Source organism: Psammomys obesus, unplaced genomic scaffold (assembly GCF_907164565.1).
Source record: "Psammomys obesus unplaced genomic scaffold, mPsaObe1.curated_primary_1811, whole genome shotgun sequence".
Taxonomy (NCBI): Eukaryota; Metazoa; Chordata; class Mammalia; order Rodentia; family Muridae; genus Psammomys; species Psammomys obesus.
In genome coordinates this window covers 24,368,824-24,394,027 of record NW_026593286.1, presented here as the reverse complement: position 1 = coordinate 24,394,027, position 25,204 = coordinate 24,368,824, and the positions used below count along the sequence as shown (strand labels likewise).

The 25,204-nt window shown below is 41.0% G+C and overlaps 1 protein-coding gene across 1 annotated transcript in view; it reads right to left on the bottom strand.

Moving 5' to 3' along the window:
- Positions 1 to 435: 435 nt before the first annotated feature.
- Acadl (acyl-CoA dehydrogenase long chain) overlaps positions 436 to 25,204 on the bottom strand; it is a 29,603-nt gene continuing 4,834 nt past the window's right edge. Inside the window, exons 3-11 of the mRNA XM_055616809.1 lie at positions 25,036 to 25,173; positions 23,924 to 24,088; positions 19,022 to 19,088; positions 15,566 to 15,730; positions 14,876 to 14,977; positions 13,885 to 13,998; positions 6,526 to 6,653; positions 5,119 to 5,205; positions 436 to 677 (exon numbers count right to left, since the gene is read on the bottom strand). Coding sequence (XP_055472784.1) covers positions 584 to 677; positions 5,119 to 5,205; positions 6,526 to 6,653; positions 13,885 to 13,998; positions 14,876 to 14,977; positions 15,566 to 15,730; positions 19,022 to 19,088; positions 23,924 to 24,088; positions 25,036 to 25,173 — 1,060 coding nt within the window. The 3' untranslated portion in view covers positions 436 to 583. The remainder of the gene's footprint in view (positions 678 to 5,118; positions 5,206 to 6,525; positions 6,654 to 13,884; positions 13,999 to 14,875; positions 14,978 to 15,565; positions 15,731 to 19,021; positions 19,089 to 23,923; positions 24,089 to 25,035; positions 25,174 to 25,204) is intronic.

The window sequence follows — 25,204 nt, the reverse complement described above, 5'->3', positions numbered from 1 at the left end:
CTTTTTTATTTTTAAGTTCTACTTTATTTTTAACTGATACATAACAGCCTCTATGTGTATTATATACAGTACAGTCCATTTTTTCCGAAGAAAGGGTTCTATTCATTACTTAAAAACACAGGGTTGGTGGTAGTATAGTAAACACCAATGTTCTAGGGAATTTGTAGCAAAATGTAGCTGAAATGACTTTATGGAATTTATAATTATTTTTCCTTTCCAAAGTCTATATTATTAGTGTTATAAGAATATAAAATTATTTGTCTCAACTTTAAGAATTAAAGCAATCCATGCTCTTCAGATTTTGAAAGACAAGACATTAAGGCTCTCGAGTTAGAAAATTTTCAATATTCTCTGTATATATATATTTAAAAAAAGGTTAAACCTTTCACTTTACATACACTCCTCCTGTATTCAAAAACTTTTCTTTCCCCTGTGTTAACTTTATATTTTATTTCTTTCTCTGTAGCAATCATACATAAAAACAGCTTTACTCTTTCCCCCCTTTCCAGGTTATACTTTATCTCAAGTAGATGTGAATCCAGATTAGCTGTAGGTAATAGGATTACAGGATGCAGGCAGATGTCTAGCTGTCACTGACGATCTGTCTTGCAATCAGCTCTTTCATTATTTCGTTGGTGCCCCCGTAGATGGGCTGAACCCGAGCATCCACATAAGCCCTAGATAAATCAGAAGATGGTTGAATTCATATAAGCATGGTAGAAAATTTAAATCCCATCTTTCCAGATAACTACTTTTTAGCTAAAGAACTCTCGGCAGTAAGAGATCCTTATAAATAACTGATTATTTTTTCTTGCACAGCATTCTATTAGGTTGGTATAGTGAAAGCCATTAAGACATTAATATTCAACATAACACTTAGGTACACTGACATAATTTTAGAAAGCCACATGTATATAAGAGCAAGCTAAACGTCTACATTTAGGAATGCATGAGACATCTTAGTGTCTTGTCTTTTTGTCTCCCCAGAAAGTTGAAATCCACTGACCTTAAGGAAAAATAAATAAATTATTTATTTTCAGACATTCCTTTCAACATCATCACTACAACCACCACCTAATATTTCAAAATGTTATTTTTTTTTCCCCAAAAAGTTAACAAGTAGCTTATTCGGGGGAAATGATTAATAGTCACTCTTGTCATCGCTGGGATTAAATCCTAAGGGGCTGTGCCCACTGAGACCTATAGGGACATAAAGAGCCAGGCTCTCACACTTCTGTTTTCTGGTCCTGGGAGAGGAGAGGAGTGCCACTGATAATACAGGGACTGGACTCAGGATCTTGACAGGTGAGCCACTGAGCCACAGGCCCAGCCCGAGGAGTCCAAGGACTCACTTTGACAGCTACGAGAGTAGCCAGGTAACTGTTTTTACCCTTTCTCCTTTCCCTTTGCCCTCTGGGATCCAGGAGAATAAATATTACTGCTCTGCAGGTTTAAGAAAAAAAAAGTTTCAGAGTGGCTGATGCATTTGCTAATTAATGATTACCATTCACTGGTGACATAATAGATAACTGTCAGGCTGGAACAAGAATGTAGGCGTCTCGCCTCTCTGGCAAGAAAACTTTTATTAGGTCACAATACTTTCATTGTCCTAGTCCTGTCCTGTGAAACTAGTTATTGAGTACTGCACTTTCCATGGCAGGAAATTTTTTTTAAAGCCTTTCTCAAATATAAAGGTAGGGCTTTAGTTATTTAATTCCTAAGATAAAATGAGCTAACTTCTCAGAATATGAGCAACGCCGAACTTTTCCACATCCACCAGGGTATCATGCAGGTTCGTGGACCCTCATTTAATGTTTACCTATGTGATGAACTGCACTGTAAAGTCTATTAGGACTCCTCAGTGTTTTCTGAAATATATAAACCCCACCCCCAGCCCCAAGAAGATGTTGGTGTTCTCTACAAAACCAAGCACTCGCATCTTTCGAAGACTTCCTGGCATTCCAGCCTACCTGAGCGATCGTAACGCTTCAGACATTTTTGAGTTGGGTTGGATATTTATTTTTCACATTAACGGAGTTCTACCAGGATATGTAATGACAGACCAGTAGACCTTTCATAAGTTACTAATTAAATTCACTAAGATTAACAGAGAAAGGCAGCAGAGAAATGTTTAACTGCAGTCAAGTTCTTGGTCCAAGCTTCTCCACCTAGAACGGCTAAGACATATTTAAGGGGCTGAAGCTAAACCTAACGAATAACACTCAAATCAGTTCACATGCCAAGAATTAGCTATCTGAAAAATTGTAAACGGGAATGAAATGCCTCTCCACCCATAGAACCCTAGCCTCAATAAATTACCTATCTCTTTTTCTCCTCCTCCCCACACTAACTAACATAGCTTACCCTGGCAGGTATAAGAATCACATGTTGCATGTACTCCTTAAATCGAAGTCTGTATATTGTAGCCACATGCTGTCTAGTTTGTAACTGGCTTTTGTGATATCAGGATTTCCTACATCTTTGGGGACAGAAAGGGCTAATAAAGATTCACATACTCTTTGAACTGGCAAGCCAGCCAAGAATGGGTAATTATTATTTCTTAAAGGAGTTCAAGTCTCCCGAGCTAGAAGCAGAAACTGTAAGCCAACAATCCACAAGTTTTCTTGGTACTGACTTAAAGCAATGAACTCTAAGAAAGCAGATGCCCCAGGTCATGCCACACTCTAACCTTATCCCCGGGGTAGCAAGCCCTCTTAGGTTAGCATCCCCTTCTTAGAATGCAAACTAAGCAACTCAGACACTAACCCAATAATGCCTACTTCCCCAGTCACAGCTGTTACAAGAGCTTACACACAGAGATGTAAACATCCGTTATAATTTCATTTCCAAAGCCCTCTCCTAAATAAGATGGAAAAATTCCAGTGATGAGAACCTTTGGGCTAGCATAACCCAAAAGCTCACTTCTACTTCACGGCGGCCCAAGATTTAAGAGGGAAGCTCTGCTTGTGATTAAGGTCTACCTGAAGTAGTTCTGAGAGGATATGCCAGAGTCTAAGTCAAATGATTAGTTTTTTAAAAAACGATTTCATGTTTATATTCTCTCAGAGACAGAAAACACTTGATTGATGACAAGTTCTATAAAGTTATGAATGACATGTACCCAGTAGCTAACACTTTTAAGCTTCGTGGTAACAATAGAATTAGCAGGTTATACCAGCACAGGAACTTCTGTTCATGAGATGGCAATAAAAAGTTCACGTTTCTCGGTAAAGAGTAGAAGCACATAAAACATCTCCAGTTAGGCTTGTGAGAATGAGGAACTCGGATATATCAGGCTAACAATGTGAACAGGCATTTATTTGACAGTTTTTCTAACTATGCAAAAGCATATGGGTAAAAATTAGGGAACGTTTTTAGAGGCCTATCACATTCCTACTCTCAGATTCAGAATTAAAGTGGGTATGTATCAGTATTTATCAAAAATTTCCTTGGGCAATTTTTACAAGCTAAATATACCATCAAGTAAGAGGGACCAATATTTTTTTCCTAAGGTGGTAAGGAAAAGTGAAGGTGAGGCAAGGCCTTAGGAGAAGGAGAAGGGACAATGAAGAAGGGAGACATGGAGGAAGACACCACGTCACCGCAACTGTTACTGTTTGATCTGAGGAAATTCATGTCTGACCCAATAAAAAGAAACATCATAAAAATTCCATTAAAAAAAAAAACTTTTATTCTCCAAGCAAAATAAGTACTTAAGGCATGATGTGTTAATACTTCTATTATGCAAGCAGATGGTCTACACTGCTATTTTTGTTCGGTTGGTTTTTTAAGTAGCTAGAGATGGTGGTCAGTGGGAAACTGCTTCCCCGACACATGCACAGCCCTGGTTTCAGTTCCTATGATGGCCAGTCCTGATTATCAACTTGACAAGATCTGGAAACACCTAAGACACAAGCCTCTAGGTATAATCACGAGAGGTTATCTAGATTAGGTCAGCCTTTGCTTAAGAGATGGTCTTGTTTGTGTTAACTGAGGTGGGAGACTCACTCCAAAGCAAGGCGGCACCATTCCCTAGGCTCGGGTCCTGGACTGCATAAAAAGGAGGCTGTCCGCTGAGCAGCAGCATCTTCACGAGCTGCTTCCAAACTGCAGGTCCAACCTTCAGCCAGAACTTCCCCATTCTGGTGGGCTCCACCCTCCAACCGCCAGGGAAAATAATTCCTCTGCTCCCTTCACATGCATTTGTCAGGGTATTTTATCACACCATTAAGAAAAGTAATACATTGAGTGTATGTGTGTGTGTGTGTGTGTGTGTGTGTGTGTGTGTGTGTGTGTAAGAGAGAGAGCACAGAGAGAAAGACAAAGAGAATATGAATAAATTAAGGAATGAATTTTTTAAAAATGGTATTTCTTTTAAAGCCGAACATCAAATTTAAAAGTATGCTGGACTCACCATTTTTTTTAAATAAACCCTAATGAGAAGCTATTCCTATTTGCATAAACATATTAACTGAGAATGCACATTTTAGATCTATTTTCCCTGTATATTAGCATATACAGTAAAAAAAAAAAAAAAAGTTCCTTTCTTTATATCCTTAAGAATAGCATCACAATGAGAGCAAGAAAGAAAGGGTTGTGGATTTGGGTGGATGCGGAAGTGGGAATATCTGGGAGGGGTTAAAAACAGAAAACCGTAATCAGAATGTATCGTATGGAAAAATCTATTTTCAATTTTAGAAAATCACATAAAATACTATTAAAATGGAAAGAAAAGCTTCATAGGCTGGGTGTGGTGGAGCGGATCATTTTTCCCAGCACTCTAGGCAGAGGCAGGCAGATCTCTGTAAGTCTGAGGCCAGCCTAGCCAGGCGGGGTTACACAGTAAGACTTCAACTCCAAAAAAGAAAGAATTGAGAGAGAGAGAGAGGGAAGAGGGAAGAAGGGAGGAAAGGAGAAAGGAAGTAAGGAATGAAGGGAAGGGAAGGGAAGGGAAGGGAAGGGAAGGGAAGGGAAGGGAAGGGAAGGGAAGGGAAGGGAAGGGAAGGGAAGGGAAGGGAAGGGAAGGGAAGGGAGGAGGAGGGTGGGGCGGGGTAGGGGGTGGGACAGGGAAGGAAAAGGGGAAGACATGAAAAAGGATCAGAGAACCACCATACTTACTTTGCGATCGGGTACTCCCACATGTACCCCCAGCCTCCGTGGAGTTGTACACACTCATAAGCTACACTGTTTTGTAATTCAGATGCCCTAAATGATCAAAATAACAAGCAGAAAAAGAAAGATAGTTCGGTTGGTAGAGGACTCGGAAATCATTAGGTTCAAACCCCTACCACATAGAACTGGGTGGTAGTGCATGCCTGTAACCCAACACTCATAAGTTCAAGGCCAGCCCTTGTTACATAGTGAGTAGGAGGCCAGCCTCAACATATGAAACCTTAAAAAAAAAAAAAAGAAAAAAAGAAAAAAAAAGCATTCCCACTACCCAACAATTTAAACTATCTTTTAATATTCAACACCATTATATCCTAAGCCTGGTATGTTCAAGTACAAGGCCAATAGCTGTGCAAAATTCTCTTTCAAAAATTACCTAAGATTCTTTATACCTCTTCCTATAAGCCAAAGACCTTATAATAAATGTCAAATATCTCCACTAACCCCCAAGAGCAAGTTCATGTTAATTTTACATTCCTTCTTAATCTTATAATCTGATGACTATAAAATCATTACACAAGGCACCATTCTGCGTATTTCCCTTGTAGAGTAATGACTGGACTGAACATGGAGTTAATAAATAACAATGGGAATTTTTCTAGGCAGCTTTGGGGATAGTGAGATGAGATTTTGTTGTTGTTGTTGCTGCTGTTCTTCTTCTTTAAGGAAATTAATTCCCATTCCACAATCTGATTTTAACTACATTTGCATCTTTAAACACATAAAAACCATACAGGGGTCCATTCTCAAGCTCACCTCCAACACCATTTTTAAATCATCCTTAATTCAAACGCAGTCCTTTCTAAACTCAATAGGATGTTAGCCGGACAGTCAATAATTCAGTATTATTCTTAAATCAGGAAATCACCTCACATTCATTCTATCCAACCTAAAAACATCACAGATACATAAAGTTGTCCCTAGAGAATTAAATTTACTTGGAGTTGTTTAAAGGAAATGGGACTCACTAAAAGGGACTCACCAAGTTTTAACCTTCTATTCTTTCTGTCCCACTTTGCTGCCATTCTTTAGATAATCTGATTATTATATGAATATATATCTAAATAAATATATCAATAGTATAATTAGATAATTCAAGTAAACTTATTACTTGACTGAAGTACCCACTGATCCTACTTCAAGCTCTTAATATTTTACTTGCACATACCAACTCAAGTAATTTTTAGGACATTATAAACAGATCCAACGGGACTTTCTGATTTTTTTTAAATTGTTACTGCTATTTTTCACTCACAGACTTCCTCCTTAAATGCCTTCAAGGTTGAGTTTAAAAGTTGGCAAGATCCCATAGAAGTATGAACAAACACCACATTTTAATTATAATAGTGTGCATACCAATATTTTGCCATGGAAGCTGAGGCAGAGTCCAGACGCTTTGTTTCGTGCAACTGCAGACAGCTGTCCACAAAGGCTCTAGTTACACAAATGTTTGTTTTCAATTCTGCTAGTTTATGCTGCACAGTCTTGAGATGAAAGGGGAAAAGAGCATGTTAAAGGTACAGGCTTCCACTCAGCGCCTCAAATGGTTACATAACATGAAAATTTTAAAGCAAAACAGAAGTGGAACTGCAGAGGTTTTCTTCCAATAAAACACTACCTGAAACGAAAAATGAAAAACCCTGCATCTTCTTAGCAAATGACGTAAAACTAGGTGAACAACCAGTCCTGGTTTAAGGAAATTGCTTAAGGAACATCACATCACGGTCTAATGTTTGAGCACCATCTTGTGGTAAAAGCCTTTACACTCAGCTGCTAGATCACCCGTTTTCTCTGGAGGTTAAACAGGATTTACTCTGTGTTAATGACATTAAGGACAATCGTCTCCCCACTGTGCCTCTTTGCCTTAAATAGAACAGGATAGAGGGGCAAGATGGATTCATCTAATCACATACACATCATCAAATACGTATCAGGTTAATAAACACAGTACTAACAGTAGGCAAAGTTAGGAACATAACCTCTCCCATCCTTCTGAAGCGTCCCATGTAGCCTCCTACTAATTCTGAGTGGTCTTATTTCTAAGTGTAATCACGAATAACTGTGTATCTATCCTCTCCTGCTGCCTTAGACAGCCAACAGTGAGCTTGGAAATCATTCCATTCAGACCATTCCCAACGGTTCCTGGTTGGCATCTCTTCTGTCAAGTTCTATGTTCCTGGCCCTTGGCTCTCGCATCATGAGCCTTCAGCATACATCTGTTCTTGCTGGTACCAGCTCTTGAACTTGCTTCAGGAAACTGGCTTGGACTTGGGCAGAACCTCCAAATGCATGCCCTATTCTAACTGAGGTCGGAGGCACATCTATGGCCAGCTGCCACTAACTTCTCTGAGGAAATTACTACAGAGACAATTTTGATCACTCTTCTGTGGGGTGCATGAGACATCCTTTGTGGCCAAGGCATGCTTGAGTTCTCAAAGGAGGCTGTGGGAATAGTTTCTCGGGGGCAGTTAGATCTTCGTTTATACTTGTGGTTACGGCAATTTTCGAAGCATAAAACTGAATATGCAGTGTGATTAGTACAGGGCTAGGTACAAATTCAGTAGTTTTCATGGCAAGAAAATCAAAGAGTTAGACTAGAACAATTGTGGGAGCAGGACGGTATGGGTGTGGTGCTTTGTATTAGACTGCTAATTATTTTGCCCTCCCCCAAGGTCTCTCGCTATCTTTTATGAGAAGACACGAAGACACTCACATAGCCCAAAATGGTGTTTGTAATCATTGCCTCCAAAATGTCCCTGATTGGTGAATAAATGTCTACACGTCTGGGCAGGGCAGAAGTTAGGGAGGTGTGGCCAAGCTTCTCAGGCGGGGAGGAGTATAGAGAATCACGGGAAGAAAGAGAAGACAGTTAGGAGAGGAGAAAGAAGGAGAGCCACCAGGGGGTAGTGGAGAAAAGCACAAGGCTGCATTGGTGTGGATGGAGAAAAGCAGCCCAGATGAGAAGCATATGCAAGTATTTATGGGTAGGAAGTAGCCCAGATAGGAATGATTAGAGCAACTGGCATAGGCTACGGGACTGGAGATAAAGGGTAGTTTAGGAGATTAATATCTGCACTGCCCCAGAGGAAATAGGCTTACTTAAAATGCAACAGGTGTCAGTGTCTTTTATTGTTTATGATAGCAGGCTAGATAATGCCACTGTAATATTTACAGGCGTTAATAACAATCATTGCCAGCAATTTATGTGCGTATTTTCTGGATGCGTCAGGTGGATCAGGAGCTTTGAGGGGCAGACGCCTCATGGGTTTATTAACTATTGTGTTGATGCCAGTCTAAGTGTCAAGCTGGGAAGTCAAGGTACACGCCTTTAATCCCAGTACAGGTGGCAGAGGCAGGCAGGTCCCTGGAGTTTGAGGCAGGCCTGGTCTACAGAGCCAGTTCCAGGACAGTCAAGGCTCCACAAAGAAACTCTGTCTCGAAAAACATCAACAAAAATCCCAAGTGCCTAGAGGTTTTGCCCTGCCCTCTTCTTGAAAGTATAACTGGCAGTTAATGATCCCGAAACGAAGCCTTGGCAAGGCTGGTAGCACCTAGCTTCCCCCTGTGAGTCCTGGTCTCCAATTTGGAGCATACTGGCAGGTTCATATTTTTTCTATCTCCTTTTCTACTAACTGTATTTCCTTTAGCCAAATCTCTACCTTTTAATCAGCATAAAGTTCCATGTTCCCACTTTACACATTCAAGTTTACAAAGAGAAAAAAAATCTGAAGATTAGTTAAATAATTTTCTATAGATACTGAAAACCCTTGACCCTGAATTCTAAGTCCAGCACTGGCTTAATTCCATAACATTTATGGGGTGGGAAGGGCAGCTGTGGGGAGGGGGAATCAGTCAATTCTCAAGAATTGCTGCCTTTGTATGATGTTACATATGAGGCTTTGCTTTATGTGCTATCTAGAATGTCAAAAGATCAAGATCTCTCTCACATGAAAGCTATTCTGTACAAATGCTGGGAGCTTCTAGAAGCTGAGGTTAAAATTCAGACAAGAATGGACTCACTTAAAATTCTTCCTTCAGCACACCCGCTAGGTTCAGAGGTCTAAAAATAACGAATGCCGCCAAGGGTACAGAATTTACTGTCTGAAGATAAAGAGATTAAATATTTACATATTCTTGGCACTGAACCAGGAGCTAGTGAACAGAACTGGCCTTTGTGCTTCACCAGAGAAGCATCCTGCATTCTGAACCCACTGTGTCATGAATGGCTGCTAATGATCACATCATCACCCGTCACTGGTAGGGTGCTTTTCAGGAATGATCAACATGCTCTCGGAGTATCTTCAGTGGTTACTGATATCTGCCAACAGTAAAAACTGCAGCTCGAATTTAGGGAGAAACCTCATCTGCACAGTGACGGGAATCTGAAATTCCAGCACTTGAGAAGCAGAGGTAGGGAATGGCAGCCCATACTCTATGAGCCTCTGTCTCTGTCCATCTGCTCTGTCTCTGTCTGTCTGTGTGTCCGTCTTGCTCTCTCTCTCTCTCACACACACGCACACTCAAAGAAATCTCTGTAAGCAACTAAGTGGACTGAATAAAATCTCTCTCAACATTCTGAGTGAGAGCCAGGTGGATGGATTAGCAGGCAATCTGTAAGACCCACATGGCAAAAAAATAGCCAAGTCCCACAAGTTGTTCTTTGACCTCCACACACTTGTCAAGAGTGTACATAACCCCACACACCACACACACAGGAATGAGAATAAGGAATTAAAAATAAATACATAAAACAAAAAAAAAATTAAGCAATGCACCTTTAGTACCAGCACTCGAGAGGCAGAGGCAGAGGTGATCTCTATGAATTCAAGGCCAGTCTGGTCTACTGAATGAGTTCCAGGACAGCCAAGGCTATACACAGAGAGACCATGTCTCAAAAAAACACGAAAAAAGTTGTTTGTTTTTTTTTTAAGTTAAGCAATGAATGACATTATTCTTGGAACTTTATGATTTGAAGGCACCTTGGAATAGTTAGCAAGCCAAGTAGTCATTAAAGCAAAACTGTGAATTATTACTAGCATATATTATGATATAACTATTAAAAAAACAAACTCAGTTTGTTCTCTAATATTACTGCTATTTAATGTCATATTCAAGTAGGAACTAGATAGGCTCTGTTTGAAGACAGTGAAGAAAAAGACATTTTTTTCCCTTTTCCTATTTTTCTCCCAAACAGTTTATGTCTTTAAAATCAGCAGTATGTACCACATAGAAAATGACTGAGTACTCTAGTTAGGCAAGAATACAATCCACCTTCACTTCACTACCCGCAGGTAAAATCAGAGAAAGAAAACACTGGGATGATTAAAATGTAGGCTCTAGCCAGGCATAGTGGTACAAGTCTTTCATCCCAGCACGTGGGATGCAGATGCAGGTGGATCTCTCAGAGTTCAAGGACAGCCAGTCTACAAAGCAAATTCCAGGTTAGCCAGGGGTGCAGGGAGACACTGGGACCCTGTTCAAAGTCAACACAATAACACAGAATGAAGATTCTATGGCTGGAGAGATAACTCTGCAGCGAAGCGCACCGATTGCTCTTCCAGAGGACCCAAGGTCAATTCCCAGCACCCAGCACGGTGGCCCACAAACATCTGTAACTCCAGTTCTAGGGGATCTAATGCCCTTTTCCGGCCTCCATGGGCACCATGCACAGGACATACATGGCGCACAGACATACGTGCAGACAAACATCCATATACATGTGATAATTTTTTTAAAAGTGTGTAAGGCCTAGACATAAAACATCTGTGTAATTTTAGTTTGGTTATTTAACCTCTCTGCCTTAACTACTTTATGAATAAAGATAATTATAATAACTGTAATATACAATTATAAGCAACAAGATAAAACTGCATTAAACACAGCATCTGAGACATGGAAATAAGTTAATAACTGATAAATATCATCATTGTTACTATTATTATCATCTAACATTATCACTGTTATTATTATCATTTGAATTATACTAGTTCATCAGCTATTTCAGGATAAATCATGAGCCATGTTAGTACCTATGGAGTGTACCTTTAACTCCTGCTCTGTGATTATAGTAATACTCTAGCGTAAAAAGAAAATAAATTTTTGACATACACCCAAGTGGGCAAAAAAGCCAAAATGTTCAACAGTCAAAAACTATAAAAAAGAAAGGAAACATAATTATGCTAAACTGGCACTTAGCCAAGTATAATGTGGTATGTACAGGTCATGTATTTCAGTCAAGAAGTCTGAAACCACCATGTAGCCAGCTCTAGAACAGGTATTAATCACCTGCCTTCTCTGCCTGCATTTCTAACTTGAAATGAACATATTACTCAAACTTATTTTAAAAATTGAAAAAAAAAAAACTTAAAATATGCTTACTAGAAAAACAGCACTACTTTGCATTAAAAAAAAATACTTTGCATGAACCTATAAAGCTGTAGGGAGCATGAGGACCTGAGTTTAGATTCCAAGCTCTCACGTGAAAGCCTGGTATGCTAGTATGTTCTTGTAAACTCCCCCTCCCCCAAAACACACACACACACATACACACACACACCCCACATAGTGGAGTGCAAAGTCAGGTGGACTGCTGGGATTTACTGGCCGTCCAGTCTAACCAAAATAGTACCAGATTCAGTAAGAAACCCTGCTTCAAAACATGAGCTGGAAAGCCATGGAGGGAAATACTAAAATTAAATCTCTGGTCCACAGACCTTCAGACATTCACGCACACACAGCACATACAACACACACAGCACATACAACACACACAGCACACGCTGCACACACCTTTGACACAGCTCCTCATGCTGTGACCGCGCCCATAAAACTGAGTTGCTACTTCATAACTGTAATTCTGCTACTTCTATGTATCGTCATGTAAATATCTGAAATACAGGATATCTGGTAATGTGACCCCTGTGAAAGGGCTGGTCAAGTCCCTGAGTGGGTTTCGACCCACAGGTTGAGAATCACAGACTCTAAAAGCTCATTACTGCCACCTACTGAAAATCTAGTAAACTTTTGTTTTGTAGGAAGGTAACAAATAGCGCATGCTTTGAAAGACAAGTGCACAACTACTTATCCTTTTGCTATGAAAATGAAGTACAGTCGTGAAGTACAGTACTTGCTGAACAAGATGAACCATTTTGAGTAATAGGCTATTAAACAATTTCACCATTGTGTAAACCACACCGTACCCTCATAAGCCTAAAAGGTACAGGTCAAACGTTTGGTGAAGCATCCTGACAGGCAAGGGACATGGCGCGAACATAAGATGTCTGAGGATTCTGCTGCCATAACATATTAGCTTCATGTAAACTTCCTTTAATGAAAGAAGTAATATAGCCTATGACAATGGGTACAGCATAGTACGTAAGTAATAAAGGTCTGATCAATATTAAATGCTGCCTACTTGTATGCACGACTGACAGACTGCTCAACACCAGCGTCTCCACCATCACGCACTGAGCTACCACATTTTCAGCTTCCCACCACAGGTCATATATGCAGTCTATCACCGATGACTACATTTTAAATTATACGCATTTATTTCCTGTGGATTTGTGCACACATATATGTGTGGCGGCAGAAACACACCACAGTGCCTGAGTTGAGGTCACAATTTTCAGGAGTCGGGTCTGTCCTTCTACCTTGTGGGTTCTGGGACTCAAACTCAGGTCATCAGGCTTGGTGGCAAGTACTTTTTTTTACCCACTGAGCTATCACATCAGCCCCAGGACTGCATTTGAAAGAAACCCTTTTCTTTTATGGAACAACAGTACAGATCAATTGCTACTTCATTTATTACGAAATGTCTAATTCCAGGCTTTGTGAATCATTCAGGCGGTCTGAGCAGCATATTCTTAAAGATCTATGCTATTATTAGTGTGTGCATATGTGCATACCTGTGTGCGTGAGTTCGTATGTGTGTATGCCCATGGAGGCAAAATGCACCGTCCCATAAAATCCTTACAGCAATCAAACAAGGTAGATAGCAACTATTATTCATAAATAAAAATATTTCTATTTGTGAATAAGCACAAGTCTTACAAGCTTCAAGAATTTCCAACAGTAAGATTTTATAATAAATTGTGTGTCGAGTGAATTTGTAAAATTTACAAACAGAAAATATTTGTTCCAGAACACAACCTGCCTTGGCTGTGGGGATTTCAGGAGCTGTGCTAGGACATAAGCTGCACTTAACCATAATGCTACAAGGCTGTTTCTGTGATGACACCAAGATGTTCCATTTCTACCTTTCCATCCACAAAGCCGCTCAGCCACGATCACTCTACTTAAAAATGCTCAAACTTAATGCCCCCTAAGTCTGCTAGCAAGAGTTTCTAACATGGTGACTGTATGGTTCCGGTTCACCCTGGAAACTAGGAGTCTAAACTTGGTTGCCACGCCCTCCTGCTGAAGTCTTCCCTGATGGCTTCTGTGCCAAGCCTCTCCCGAGCTGCCTTTTCTCTCCTTTCATCCCCTGCTTCTTGCAGATCTTCCTTCTCTACGTCACCTTCAAATCTTACAGTTTTCCTCCAGGCTCTGCCCTCGACACTCTTCTTAACATTTCTACCCTTTCCTCTCCCTTTCTGTATCTCACCCACTTTCATGTTTCTAAAACCGCATTGCACCAAAATTACGATTAATTAACATCTCACCCTGACCCAGCTGAGATGAACAACAGACACATGGCTGTGAGGACAAGCTTACCTGGATGTGTGCAACTGTTTTCCCAAAAGCTTTTCTTTGCTTCACATAGTTCCTGGTTTCTTCAAACATGAACTCACAGGCAGAGATTGCTAAATCAGCAATTAGCAGCCTTTCCTAGAGCCCCAAAATTATGTTAAGCGTTATTACACAATCCATTTTCATACCATTTCAATAAGTCCCATAAATAATCTTTATAACACACTACTAAAGATTAACTTTTAACTTACTTCTTAGCTCTAAGAAAAGGCTCCCACAGACATCTGCGGTTACTGTATCGTATCTAAGATCAATGCGAAGATGCTTTTTACCCATACTGTCTTTACCACACAGTTGACTGTTTCACCTCATTGTATCCATTACAGAACAGTGTATTTGTGTCCAACATCCCAAGTACACGGTTCAAGTCCTACCAACTGGTGTCAAACTAGCTTTTGTCATCAAATCCCACCATGCTGAGGATTTCTGTATTCTACTTTCCTACTGGACCCACTAGCTTTTTTTCCATTTCATGTTTGGCTGGTGCCGTACGTAGTCCCGACATACTTATAGCACAACATGTCCATGACTAGGCAACGCAGTTCTCAAAGCACAGGCTCAAAGACTGCAAGGCAGCAACATTTCTTGTTTAACGCTGTCTTCCCTTTGACTCAACCTGCCACATGTTCTCAGGGATGTTTTGTTACAAAAAGCTAAAAGTTCTTCACTTGAGAGGCCAGAGTCATCCTAAAGAAGAATCACAGAAACAGAATACCTATGTTCCTTACTGCTCTCACATTCTGGTCGGACCCGGCTGAGTTCGGTTACTGACTTATCCGGCCACTAACAGTCGCACTTGTTCATATGCAACTTTAAATTATACTCAGGTGACTGTTGTGGGGCAAGATTGACGTGTGTGTATCTCGACATGCGTGGCTCTGTCTGTAGTCTATTTTCGCTCAGTGTCTAACCGGAAGTGCCTAACCTGAAGAAGGCATCCTTAGGCATTTAATACCTGTGGGAGCTCTTGCATGAGGTAGTAGAAGCCTTTATTCTCTTCCCCTAGTAGGGCACTAGCTGGCAATCGGACATCTTCAAAGAATAGTTCTGCCGTGTCCTAAGAAACACAGATCAAGCAGAGAATGAGCACATTCATTTACAGTAACCCAGTAACGTTTACAGCGTCCACTGAAGAAGAAACAAAGAACAAACTGGAGTGAATTTGGAGACTGAACATTAAGTAGTAAGCGATAAACGGAGTTTTATCTAATTCCATTTCACTTTACAATCTGTGGATTTCTCATTGCAATACACTGCCTTTTAGGCTTTGGCGGTGTCTGGTTCTCTATCTAGGTCCTGGGAAGTTAGAATTTCTAACACAGAGCAAACAAAACATGTTTTCTGGTAATATATACCAAAGTACTGTTATTATCTCATTAACATTCTAAATTTCACAAGCAGACAGCTTCTTACAATACAGCTGACTTTCCCAATTCTAAAGCAGGTATTCCAAACACCCTGATTCCTTCCCATTGTTGAACGTGGCAGAAACGGTGGCATGACTAAAAAGAAGCCTCCTCTGCCCTTTCTGAAAACACGCCCTGCCGTCACCTCAGGAAGATGTCACAAGTTATACTGTAGGTCTACTTTCTGACTGAGAACACACGGGATAAGCCACCAGAATCTGATTGGTGCTATGACTTACCTGGGCTTTCATTCCCATCTTCTGTAGCTTCCGGCCCTTGATAAATCCTTTCATTCCATTCTCCACCAGAAAGAGGCTAATGCCATGGGCAGGCGAGCGAGCCTCACGGTTGGTAACAGCCACCACGATCACAAGGTCACTTAACCAGCCATTAGTGATGAACACCTGCAAAAAATTCCAAATATCCTATGAAGCTCGGCCCTATCAGGTCTGTGTGCAAGCTCCTACGGCAGAGCACATGCCAGAAGACTAGAAAGAAAGGTCCCATCTCTGCACACATAGGCTGGCCTCTGCACCGCTGAGGCTAGTAAAGAGCAGGGAGTCTTCAGGGCTTCCATCCCGAAGTGTCCGCTCCCCACTACTCACGCGATAAATAGCAATAGGAAACTATTTTGTCTCTACAATAAGACCAAATTCCCCATTCACTTGGCAACCTGAATTCTGGAGGGGAGTTACAGATAGAAAAAGGGAATTTGCTTTCAATGGAACCATACTCTTAGACTGATCTGTTTTCAAAACGGCAGTTTTTGTTTGTAAGGAGGGACTACTTCTTTCAAGATGGCCTACATAAGGAAAGTATTATGGTTAAGCATTGGTGGTTCGGGTGGGGGACAACAAGCTAAACAGGAAATATGAGCTGATGATCTAAAGCAATTAATAATCGACACCTCATTCCGCAACTCGCCTGGGCCACCTCAACCGCCGTGGGTTAGTCACCCACAGAGACTCCAAGGCTGTCTCTTCTTCGTTTTTATGAGACAGCATCTCACTAGTCCGCTGGCCTGAACTTGTGATGTAGCCCAAGCTGGTCTGAAATTTAAAACCCTTCTGCTTCAGCCTCCAGAGTGCTGGGAATAAAGAAAGTACAGGGGTGTACCTCCATGCCCAGCTAAGCCACGTTTCCTGATACGATCTACTGGATTCCAGAAAGTGACTCATGAGCAGAGCCTGTCTTTCCCACCCAGGTCTCTGATCCAACAACGAATATGAACTTATCCTTTACTTCAGCAAACGCTTGTCATCTGTTTCACATTCAACTCGGCACTATTCTTTCTGGTCCATTTTTACTGTTCGAGTCTATTTACTTCCTTTTCTACTCTGGCCACTAACTTTTCCCCCAACCCTCATCAGTTCCTTGCACAAGGTTCTAGGACAGCTCCCACTAAAACTCCATCACCCATCACATTCTCAGAGGGGACTAAATGCCAATTTGATCACACCAAGTCCACACTCCAACACCTAGGAACAGCTAGGCTTACAGATAAACCCTACCGCTTTGAGCAAGCATACAAAACTCCTAACAAAACATGGTAGCTTACACCTCCTGCCTAGTCTTTCATCCTATATCGCTTCTATTTCCTGCCCTTGGGTCGGCTCTGCTGAAGCGCTTGCCTCAAACATTCCAAATCCTTCAGGTTCTACAAGTCTCCGAAAATCGAATTTCCTCCACCGTGGAGGCCCTGTCTGACTCTGACAAACTCAATCCCACTCATCTTGGACTAAGCTCAAGTAGCACGTCATCTAATTGGCGCGTCGTCTAAAATTCTTCTCGGTCTTCCACAGTGAGTTGAGTACTCTGAATGCACCACAAATTTCTAACTGCAGCAGGCTGAGATGAGCTGCTTTGTTTTGTTTTTTACAGGATCAAAGCCAGGGCTTTGCACATACTAGGCCCATATGGTACCAGTGAGCCATATCCACAACGCTTAGGTAACTGCTTCCCGAAGTGTGTTTGAATGATGTCAGTGCTTTGTGACAGTCTGTAGAAGGAAGTTTCCTACGATAGAAGATATAGTGTCTTCGGCTCTTGGAGGGTCACAACGCACACTGCATATCAAAGAATGAGAAGTTCTCCACATTTTCCCAAATTTATTTGACACCACAGCTACTATTTTTCCTGTACAGGAATTACCGATGTCAGAAAACAAACTGTTACTTAGACATTGACGGCATAAGTTAGAAAATCAGATTTTTAGAAACCTGACAGTTCTGCAATATTATTCGATTTTGTAAATATAAACACATTAGCTTAAAGCAAATGGGAAATTTAAAAAAAATTGAATAAAATAAATGCGACATGGCTGTATATGCTTGTAACACCAGCTCATGGTTAGATAACACAGGAAAATCATGAATTGAAAGCCATCCTGTGCTCCATAGCAAGACCCTATATCTCAAACAAAAGAGCAGCCCAAACAATTACAAAGCTCCCCTGGCCCCAAGAATAATAATATTTAGCACGTGAGAAACCCTGTGCTCAAACCCTTGCACCAAAAAAAAAAAAAAAAGAAAAAAAAAAAAAAAAAGTAACCAAAAAAAAAAACTCATCCACAAACCCCCCCCCCCTTTAAAAAAAAAAAAAAAGAAAGAAAAGAAAAAGAAATTTAGTCAGCTGGAACATTTCTCCTCCAGGATATGTTTGCTCTTGAGCCTCCTGAACCTGTCTGAGGAGCTCTCCAAGCGTATCAATAAGCCAATTCTCAGAAGTACTGGAGGGCTCTTGAACCCTATCGCCTGCCCTTTCATCTCTTAAGTTTTCCTGAAACTCTTTCTGATATATGTTTGAAATCTTTTCTCCCAATCATTTTTTTCATCTTATTATATAATATGCATAGGTGGTTTTGCTGTCTTGTATGTCTTTGCACATGCATAGAGTACCCGTAGCAGCCAGAAGAGGGCCTCAAATTCCCTGGAAGTGGACTTACAGCCAGTTAGAAGCCAGCACATGAGTGCTGGTCATGGAACCTAGGTCCTCCAGAGGAATGGCTAATATTCTTAACTATTGAGAAATCTCCCCATCTTCCTCCTAATCTTTTTTTTTTTTTTAACAAAATTTACTTATTTGTCTGTATATACATATGTGTGAGGTATCCTCCTCTATCACTCTCCACCTTGTTCTTTTAAGGCAGGGTCTTTCCTTAAACCGAGGCTTCCATTTTTCACCTAAGCTAGTAGCTAGCAAGCCCCACTGATCCTCTTGTTTCTGTCCCCTTTGGTGCTGGGGTAAAGGTTTGTGTGAAACCACGTCTTTTTATGTGGGTGCTATAATCCATGTTCCAGTCCTCATACTTGCACAGCAAGTACTCTTAACCACCTTCACCCAATTATTCAGCAGCAGCAAGCTCACAATCATTTGTCCCACTTTGGAGCAACAATCTCCTCCCCCCCCGCCTTCCCCTTCTGTCTGTCAAGAGTCACTTGGAAGCTAAAAGCACATTTGCAGTATTTGTGGAGGGTCAAGCCCAACATGAAACATAGAAGAGGTTAGCTACAGATTCTGCCATATAAAAAACTGTAAACCTCTTACTATCCTGAAGACTCTGCAACAGTTCCTGTATTAAACAAGTCCTTAGATTGATCATATCATCAACTACGTACTTGTTGATATAGTTTTTGAGACACTGGTACCCATGGCCTGCTTAGAGAGAGAAGCCACCCCCCTTTCTTTTCACAAACCTTGCTTCCATTGAGAATCCAATCACTCCCAGATTTTTTGGCATTTGTTCTTACTCCTTGTAAGTCACTATAATGGAAAACAAACATCAATCAGTTGGTAAAAATCAAATTACACAAAAGCTATTGTATAGAGCAGCATGTATTAAAAATCCTATTAGGAATGTCCCCAGAATTACACTAAAAATAATCTAATATATTATAAAGATCCTACATGAATGAATACACAAAAGTTAAATAAAACTAGCCAGAATGTACATAATTCACAGAAGCCCAACTACATTTAAGAACTCCAAGCTAGACTGATGACATTTCAAGTCTTGCTATCTCCCTAAAATTATGAATCACCATGTACTTACCTGTATTGATAACTGCAAAAGTTTGGTTTCTTTAGAAAACACAGAAACACTGTAAGAATATGTTTTTGTTTGAATGTCAGGTTTGGGGATAAGGGGCTGCTTTGCAGCAGCTGACTATGATTTGCCTCATGCTCCAGTAGAGGCGTGGTTTTGCCAGCTGCAGACAGTTCCTGCGATTGTGTGATATTAGGAATTCTGGGAACTTTTCAGAGGGTATGTAAATGCTAGGGCCCTGATAGGTGTGGTGGGTGGTTATTGGTCGTTCAGGGGCATTGTTGGTACGTTGTTGGTTGTGGTTTGTTAAGCAGCTGTGTGCAAAGAAAAACAAAAAGAGTTAAGATATCCTGATGGTGAAGATTAAACTTGCCCCAAGGAACGCTATGCTCCTAATCAGCAGGAAACAGTCTAACAGTAACTTTGACCCCTTTCTGACCCATGACTTTATTCAGGGATCTCTTTTCTTTCCTCTCTCTCGTTTTCGCTCGTTATCTATTGTTGGGGGCTGAAAGGATGGAAGAAAAGAGGTGGAGAAGAACCAACAAAGTAGCCAACACCAGCTATACTTGCCTGCCTTTACTTATATTGATTCCTAACACTATCTTCTCATCAAAAATGTGAGTGTTTTAAAAACAGTGGCCGGAGGGACGGCTCAGTAGTTAAGAGCCCTTGCTGCTCTTACAGAGGACCCAGGTTCAGCTCCTCAGAACCCACATGGTGGCTCTCAGTGATCCACTAAGTCCAGTTCCAATGCCCTCCTCTCACCTCCATGGGTACCTGTCATACACATGGTACACAAACATACATGTAGGCAAAATAGTCATATACATAAAATAAACTAAAAAAAAGAAGTTAAAACATCTTTCAACTGCTGTCCTCCTAACAAACCAGAGTGTATCTTTATGGATACTTGTACTTAAAGTATGAAAAGGGGCTGGAGAGACGGCTCAGTGGTGAAGAGCACTTACTGTTCTTCCAAAGGACCCAAATTTGGTTCCCAGCATTAACATCAGGTGGCTCAAAACCACCTGTAGAGCTGGCTTCCAAGGGACCCCAATGCCTTCTTCTGACCCCTGTGGGAATTTAAATTCACATGTACACACCTACCCACACATATTTACACATGATTAAAAAATAAAAATAAGGGCTGGAGAGATGGCTCAGGAGATAAGAGCACTGGCTGCTCTTCTCAAGGTCCTGAGTTCAATTCCCAGGAACCACAGGGTGGTGGCTCATAAGCATCTATAGTGAGATTTGGTGCCCTCTTCTGGCCTGCACGTGTACATGCAGACAGAACACTGTATACATAATAAATAAATCTTAAAAAAAAATAAAAATATTTATAAAATAACAGTATTCAAAGGAGAAAATTATTTATTTACTTTCAGTCTTTTGAGATAAGATTTAATATGTAGCTTGGGCTGTCCTGGAACTAACTACATCGCCCAGTCTGACCTCAAACTAAAGATCCTCCTGCCTCAGTCTCACAAGCGCTAGGATTTTAAGTGTATACAATGAGGCCTGGTCTTCAAAAAAAATTTATCTCCTGTATGAATATTCTTAAATATACCCTTCCAATATTTTCAATGCATATAAACACACATATGTAAATTTTTAAATAAAATTAGAAACATATGATTTTCATCTTAATATCTAGTATTTTTCTATCAGATAACTTTTTGGTTGTGTTTCCTGTTTTTGAGACAGGGTCTCTCTGTTATGTAGCTCCGGCTGCCCTGGAACTTGCTTGTCAACCAGAGATTCACCTGTCTCTGGTTTAACGGTGTGCACCACACCCAGCTCTGTAAGATCATTTTTATTTACATAAGGGCTTTTTTTTAAATTAGATGCTTTTTCTTTTTTTGCTGTTGTGTATCTCACACACACACACACACGCCTGCACAAGCATGCCACAGTGGGCAAGTGGAGGTCAGAGGCCAACTTTTGGGAGTCAGTTTTCTTCTACCACGTGGATCCCGAGAGGATATCGAATTTACATTATCAGGCTTGGCCGGAGGCATCCCACCAGCTCAAGCATAGGTTTGTAATTGTCATTAATACTATACAACAGAGTGTATGATTAATCCATGTTACATCATTGTATGTGATCCTTGTATTTTTATACTTTATGGCCCTTAAAAATGCTTTTTACATTAAATAATATTCCCCGCCATCCCAAAGATACCAGGTCCTAACCCCTGACACCTACACTACATTATACAGAAAAGACAGCTGGCAGATGTGACAAACTTGAGGGTTTTGAGACAGAAAGAGTATCATGGGTTATCTGGATGAGTTCTAAATATTACAGATATCCTGAGGAGAGGGGCAGAGAGAGAGAAGGGGAGGGCAATGGGATCCTAGGCAATAAGCCAGCGAATGCTAGGAGCCGCCAAGACAGAGAGGCAAAAAAAATGAGTTCTTCCCTTTACCTTCTGGAGGGTGTATGGCCCAGCTGATACTCTGACTGGGTCCAAAGATACCAATAGTGGATTTCTAGCCCTCAGAAATGTGAGAGAAGCTCATTTAAAGGCTAACTAATGTTGAATTCTAATGTTATTTTCATCATTAGTATCAGTTCCTAAAATCTGTACATGGGTTCTGAAAAGTTGTTCCAGAGACTGGAGAGATGACTCAGAGGTTAAGAGCACTTGCTCCTTCCTCTTGCAGAGGACCTGGATTCCGTGCCCACTATCCACAGCAGGCAGTTCACAATAGCAATTCCAGCTCCAGGAACCCCGGTGCCCTCTTCTGGCTTCCATGGTCACACACACACACACACACACACACACACACACACACACACACACACAGACACAAAAAACAAGAACAACAAAACTTGGTTGTTCCATGAAGGGATATAACCAGGTAGGTAATAAGGGTAATGACATAGGTTAGTGTCTTGTCCTGAAAGCTTTTCAGGGTATACACAAAACACTGAAAATGATTTCAACATATACAACCTAGTAACACGACAAGAACACAGACACTCATATCTTTAATTATTACCTCAGTTTCCCTGATTCTGACACTGAGACTAGAGATTTTCACAACATCACAGATCTGGTATCCTAACAAACACAATGCATTCAACAGTTTGCTGTATGTGCTTCTTTCTCATTTTCTCTTTTCTCCTAACATGGGGACCATAGTAATTCTTTATCTTACATGACTTTTAATCACCAAGTGAGAATTCGTGTGAGAAATGAACGTGAGAACACTTACAAAACCTAGAGCATCACTAACATACATAAGCAAATATAACCAAGTCGCCTGTGAACACAGAAGGGGAAGGGAAAGGGCCGGTGAGGTGGTTTTCCAGCAAAGGCAAGCATTTCAGCAACATTCCTATCATCTTCATGACTGTGTGTACGTAAGCATGCGTGCCACAGCACGCACACCATGCAGAGCCCACTTCCTGCTTTCTTCTTCATGTACACTGCAACTCAGGTTGCCAGGCCTGTAATACAAGCAAGCGCTTTTACCTGCTGAGCCACCTCACTGGCCCAGCCATGGCAGGCTTTCAGCGGAGGCCGAATCTAAGTTAAGAATAAGTGGTTAACCCATCTTCCCTGACACAAGGCAAAGTAAACTGTCCCATCTATTCTGTTCTTTCCCTCTCATACATGTGTCCCGTTTCTCAACATTTTGGCAGTCTTCTTCATTCAAAAAATTTCTAGTTTTGCACTCTCTTCCCTTTGAAATGCACAGCCTCCAGACCTGTGTCAAGAGTTCCAAATAAGCAGGTTTAACAGTCTGCTCAACACACCCCTCTTAAAGGTGTGCACCATCGGAGCATGATGGTACATACCTTTAATCCCAGCACTTGGGAGGCGGAGGCCGAGGCAGGCGGCTCTCTGTGAGTTCAAGGCCAGCCTGGTCTACAAAGAGAGATCCAGGAGGACAGCCAGGGCTGTTACACAGAGAAACCCTGCCTCGAACAAAACAAAAACAAGAACAGATACACCAGGCTGAAGACTCACCCCATGGCCTACCACTGTGTTTTCATTACACACCATGTTGGTATCTCAGACACAGCACCTATTAACAACTGCTGTGCCATTATGTGCCTTGTCTTCAGGCTGCAGTCTCACACTGTGAATCATGCAGTGGTCCCTTTCGTCTGTACAGCTCAGAATCATTTATAAAGCTCATCTGTCACCTAGTACCCACAGAGTCTTGGGGAATTGGTTCCAGGACCAATTCCTAGATAACAAAATTCCCATTCCTAGATAACAAAACCTACAAATCATTGCATACCACTTACGTTTATCTTCCCACATGCTTTAAATTTTAACTTCCAGATTATTTATAGAATCCAGGCCAACGGATATGCTGTATACATGGTTGTTATCCTATGCTTTCTAGGAAATAATGACAAGGAAAATGTGTACGCTTTCAGTACAAGTGCAATTATTTCTTTTTCCCAAGCATTTTCTATCTGAGATCATACAAAGCCATGAATGGAGAGCTGTGCAGTGCACTTAGCCAATGTCTTCTGTTAGGACACTGCTTCTAAGAACACAGAAGCCGCTAACCATGGACTCACCTTCCGGCACCAGGCTCTGTCATTGCTATGGCACCGATACACTTGCCTGCGGTCATCTGGGGGAGGAAACGCTCAATCTGCTCTTTCGTGCCATAATGTGCAATATAGGGCATGACGATGTCTGAGTGAAGGCTGAAGCCAGGGCCTGTGCAATTTGAGTATGCCCTTAGAACGAAGAGAGAGGGAAACGGAGCCATGAAGTAGCTGTGTGGTTGTTCTGGGTTTCTTTAAAAGAATTATCAAAAGTGTCACTGTATTGCAAGGTAGCAGTACAGTATGCTTTCTCATAAAGCCCCGACCTTCCCACAGGCCATCTCTGTTTCTGCTGAACCTTTAATTAAAGGTTCTAACATAGTAATGGTGCTTAGCAGCCCCTCCATAGGTACTCATTTGATGAACAAAGAGATAAATACTCAACACCCACAGGTAATTACATTACCCTGCCAGAGCAACTGTCTTACCATTGAGGACAACTTGGGGATATTCTAATGTAACTGAAGCCAATTTATGAACTTTTTACTTTATCGTTTCCCTTGTAATTTTTGGGATTAAGCCCCGCTGCTTACAATCATTTCAAATTACATTCTTAAATAGATATAAAATATTCCGCATCTGTTGTGTTACATAACTTACATATCCTCCTCCCACGGCAGTGCATTTAAACTGCGCCGCAATTTAGGGAATTACGGTCGGCCACGATATTGCTCTTTTCCTAACAAACTACGTTCTTACAGTAAATTCCCCTGAATGACATCCTGGCAGGAACACATTCATTCACCGTTAGTTGCATTCAGATTTAAGAAAGAAAAAAAAATGACTATTTCTGGGATTTAAATCTTAAGTGTATGAAAGGTGAATGAATGTGTTACTTTCACAACTATCTTGTCACTCCTGGGTACCAAGAGTTGTAATTTTCACAAACTTTGTAGATGAGCACATAAAAGGATTAAAAAAAAAAAAAAAACAAGGAACAACCTCTTATATAACGAAACTGAGTACACACACGGTGTCATCTCCCATATTTTACACTGGATTTTCGTTCTTCCAAGAACCCTAGAAAGTATTTTCATTATCACAAGGCAAGACTCCACTTTAAATGGCTCCGTACTTACTGCTCTTCCCACGTGACTGCGGTTGAGAACAAGTCCCCGCCAATGCCGCCATGTTTCTCGGCAATGTTGATGCCAAGCAGTCCTTGCTTGCCAGCTTTTTCCCAGACCTCTCTACTCACTTCTCCAGCTTTCTCCCATCTGCAAATAGCAAATCTCAAGTGAGACAAAC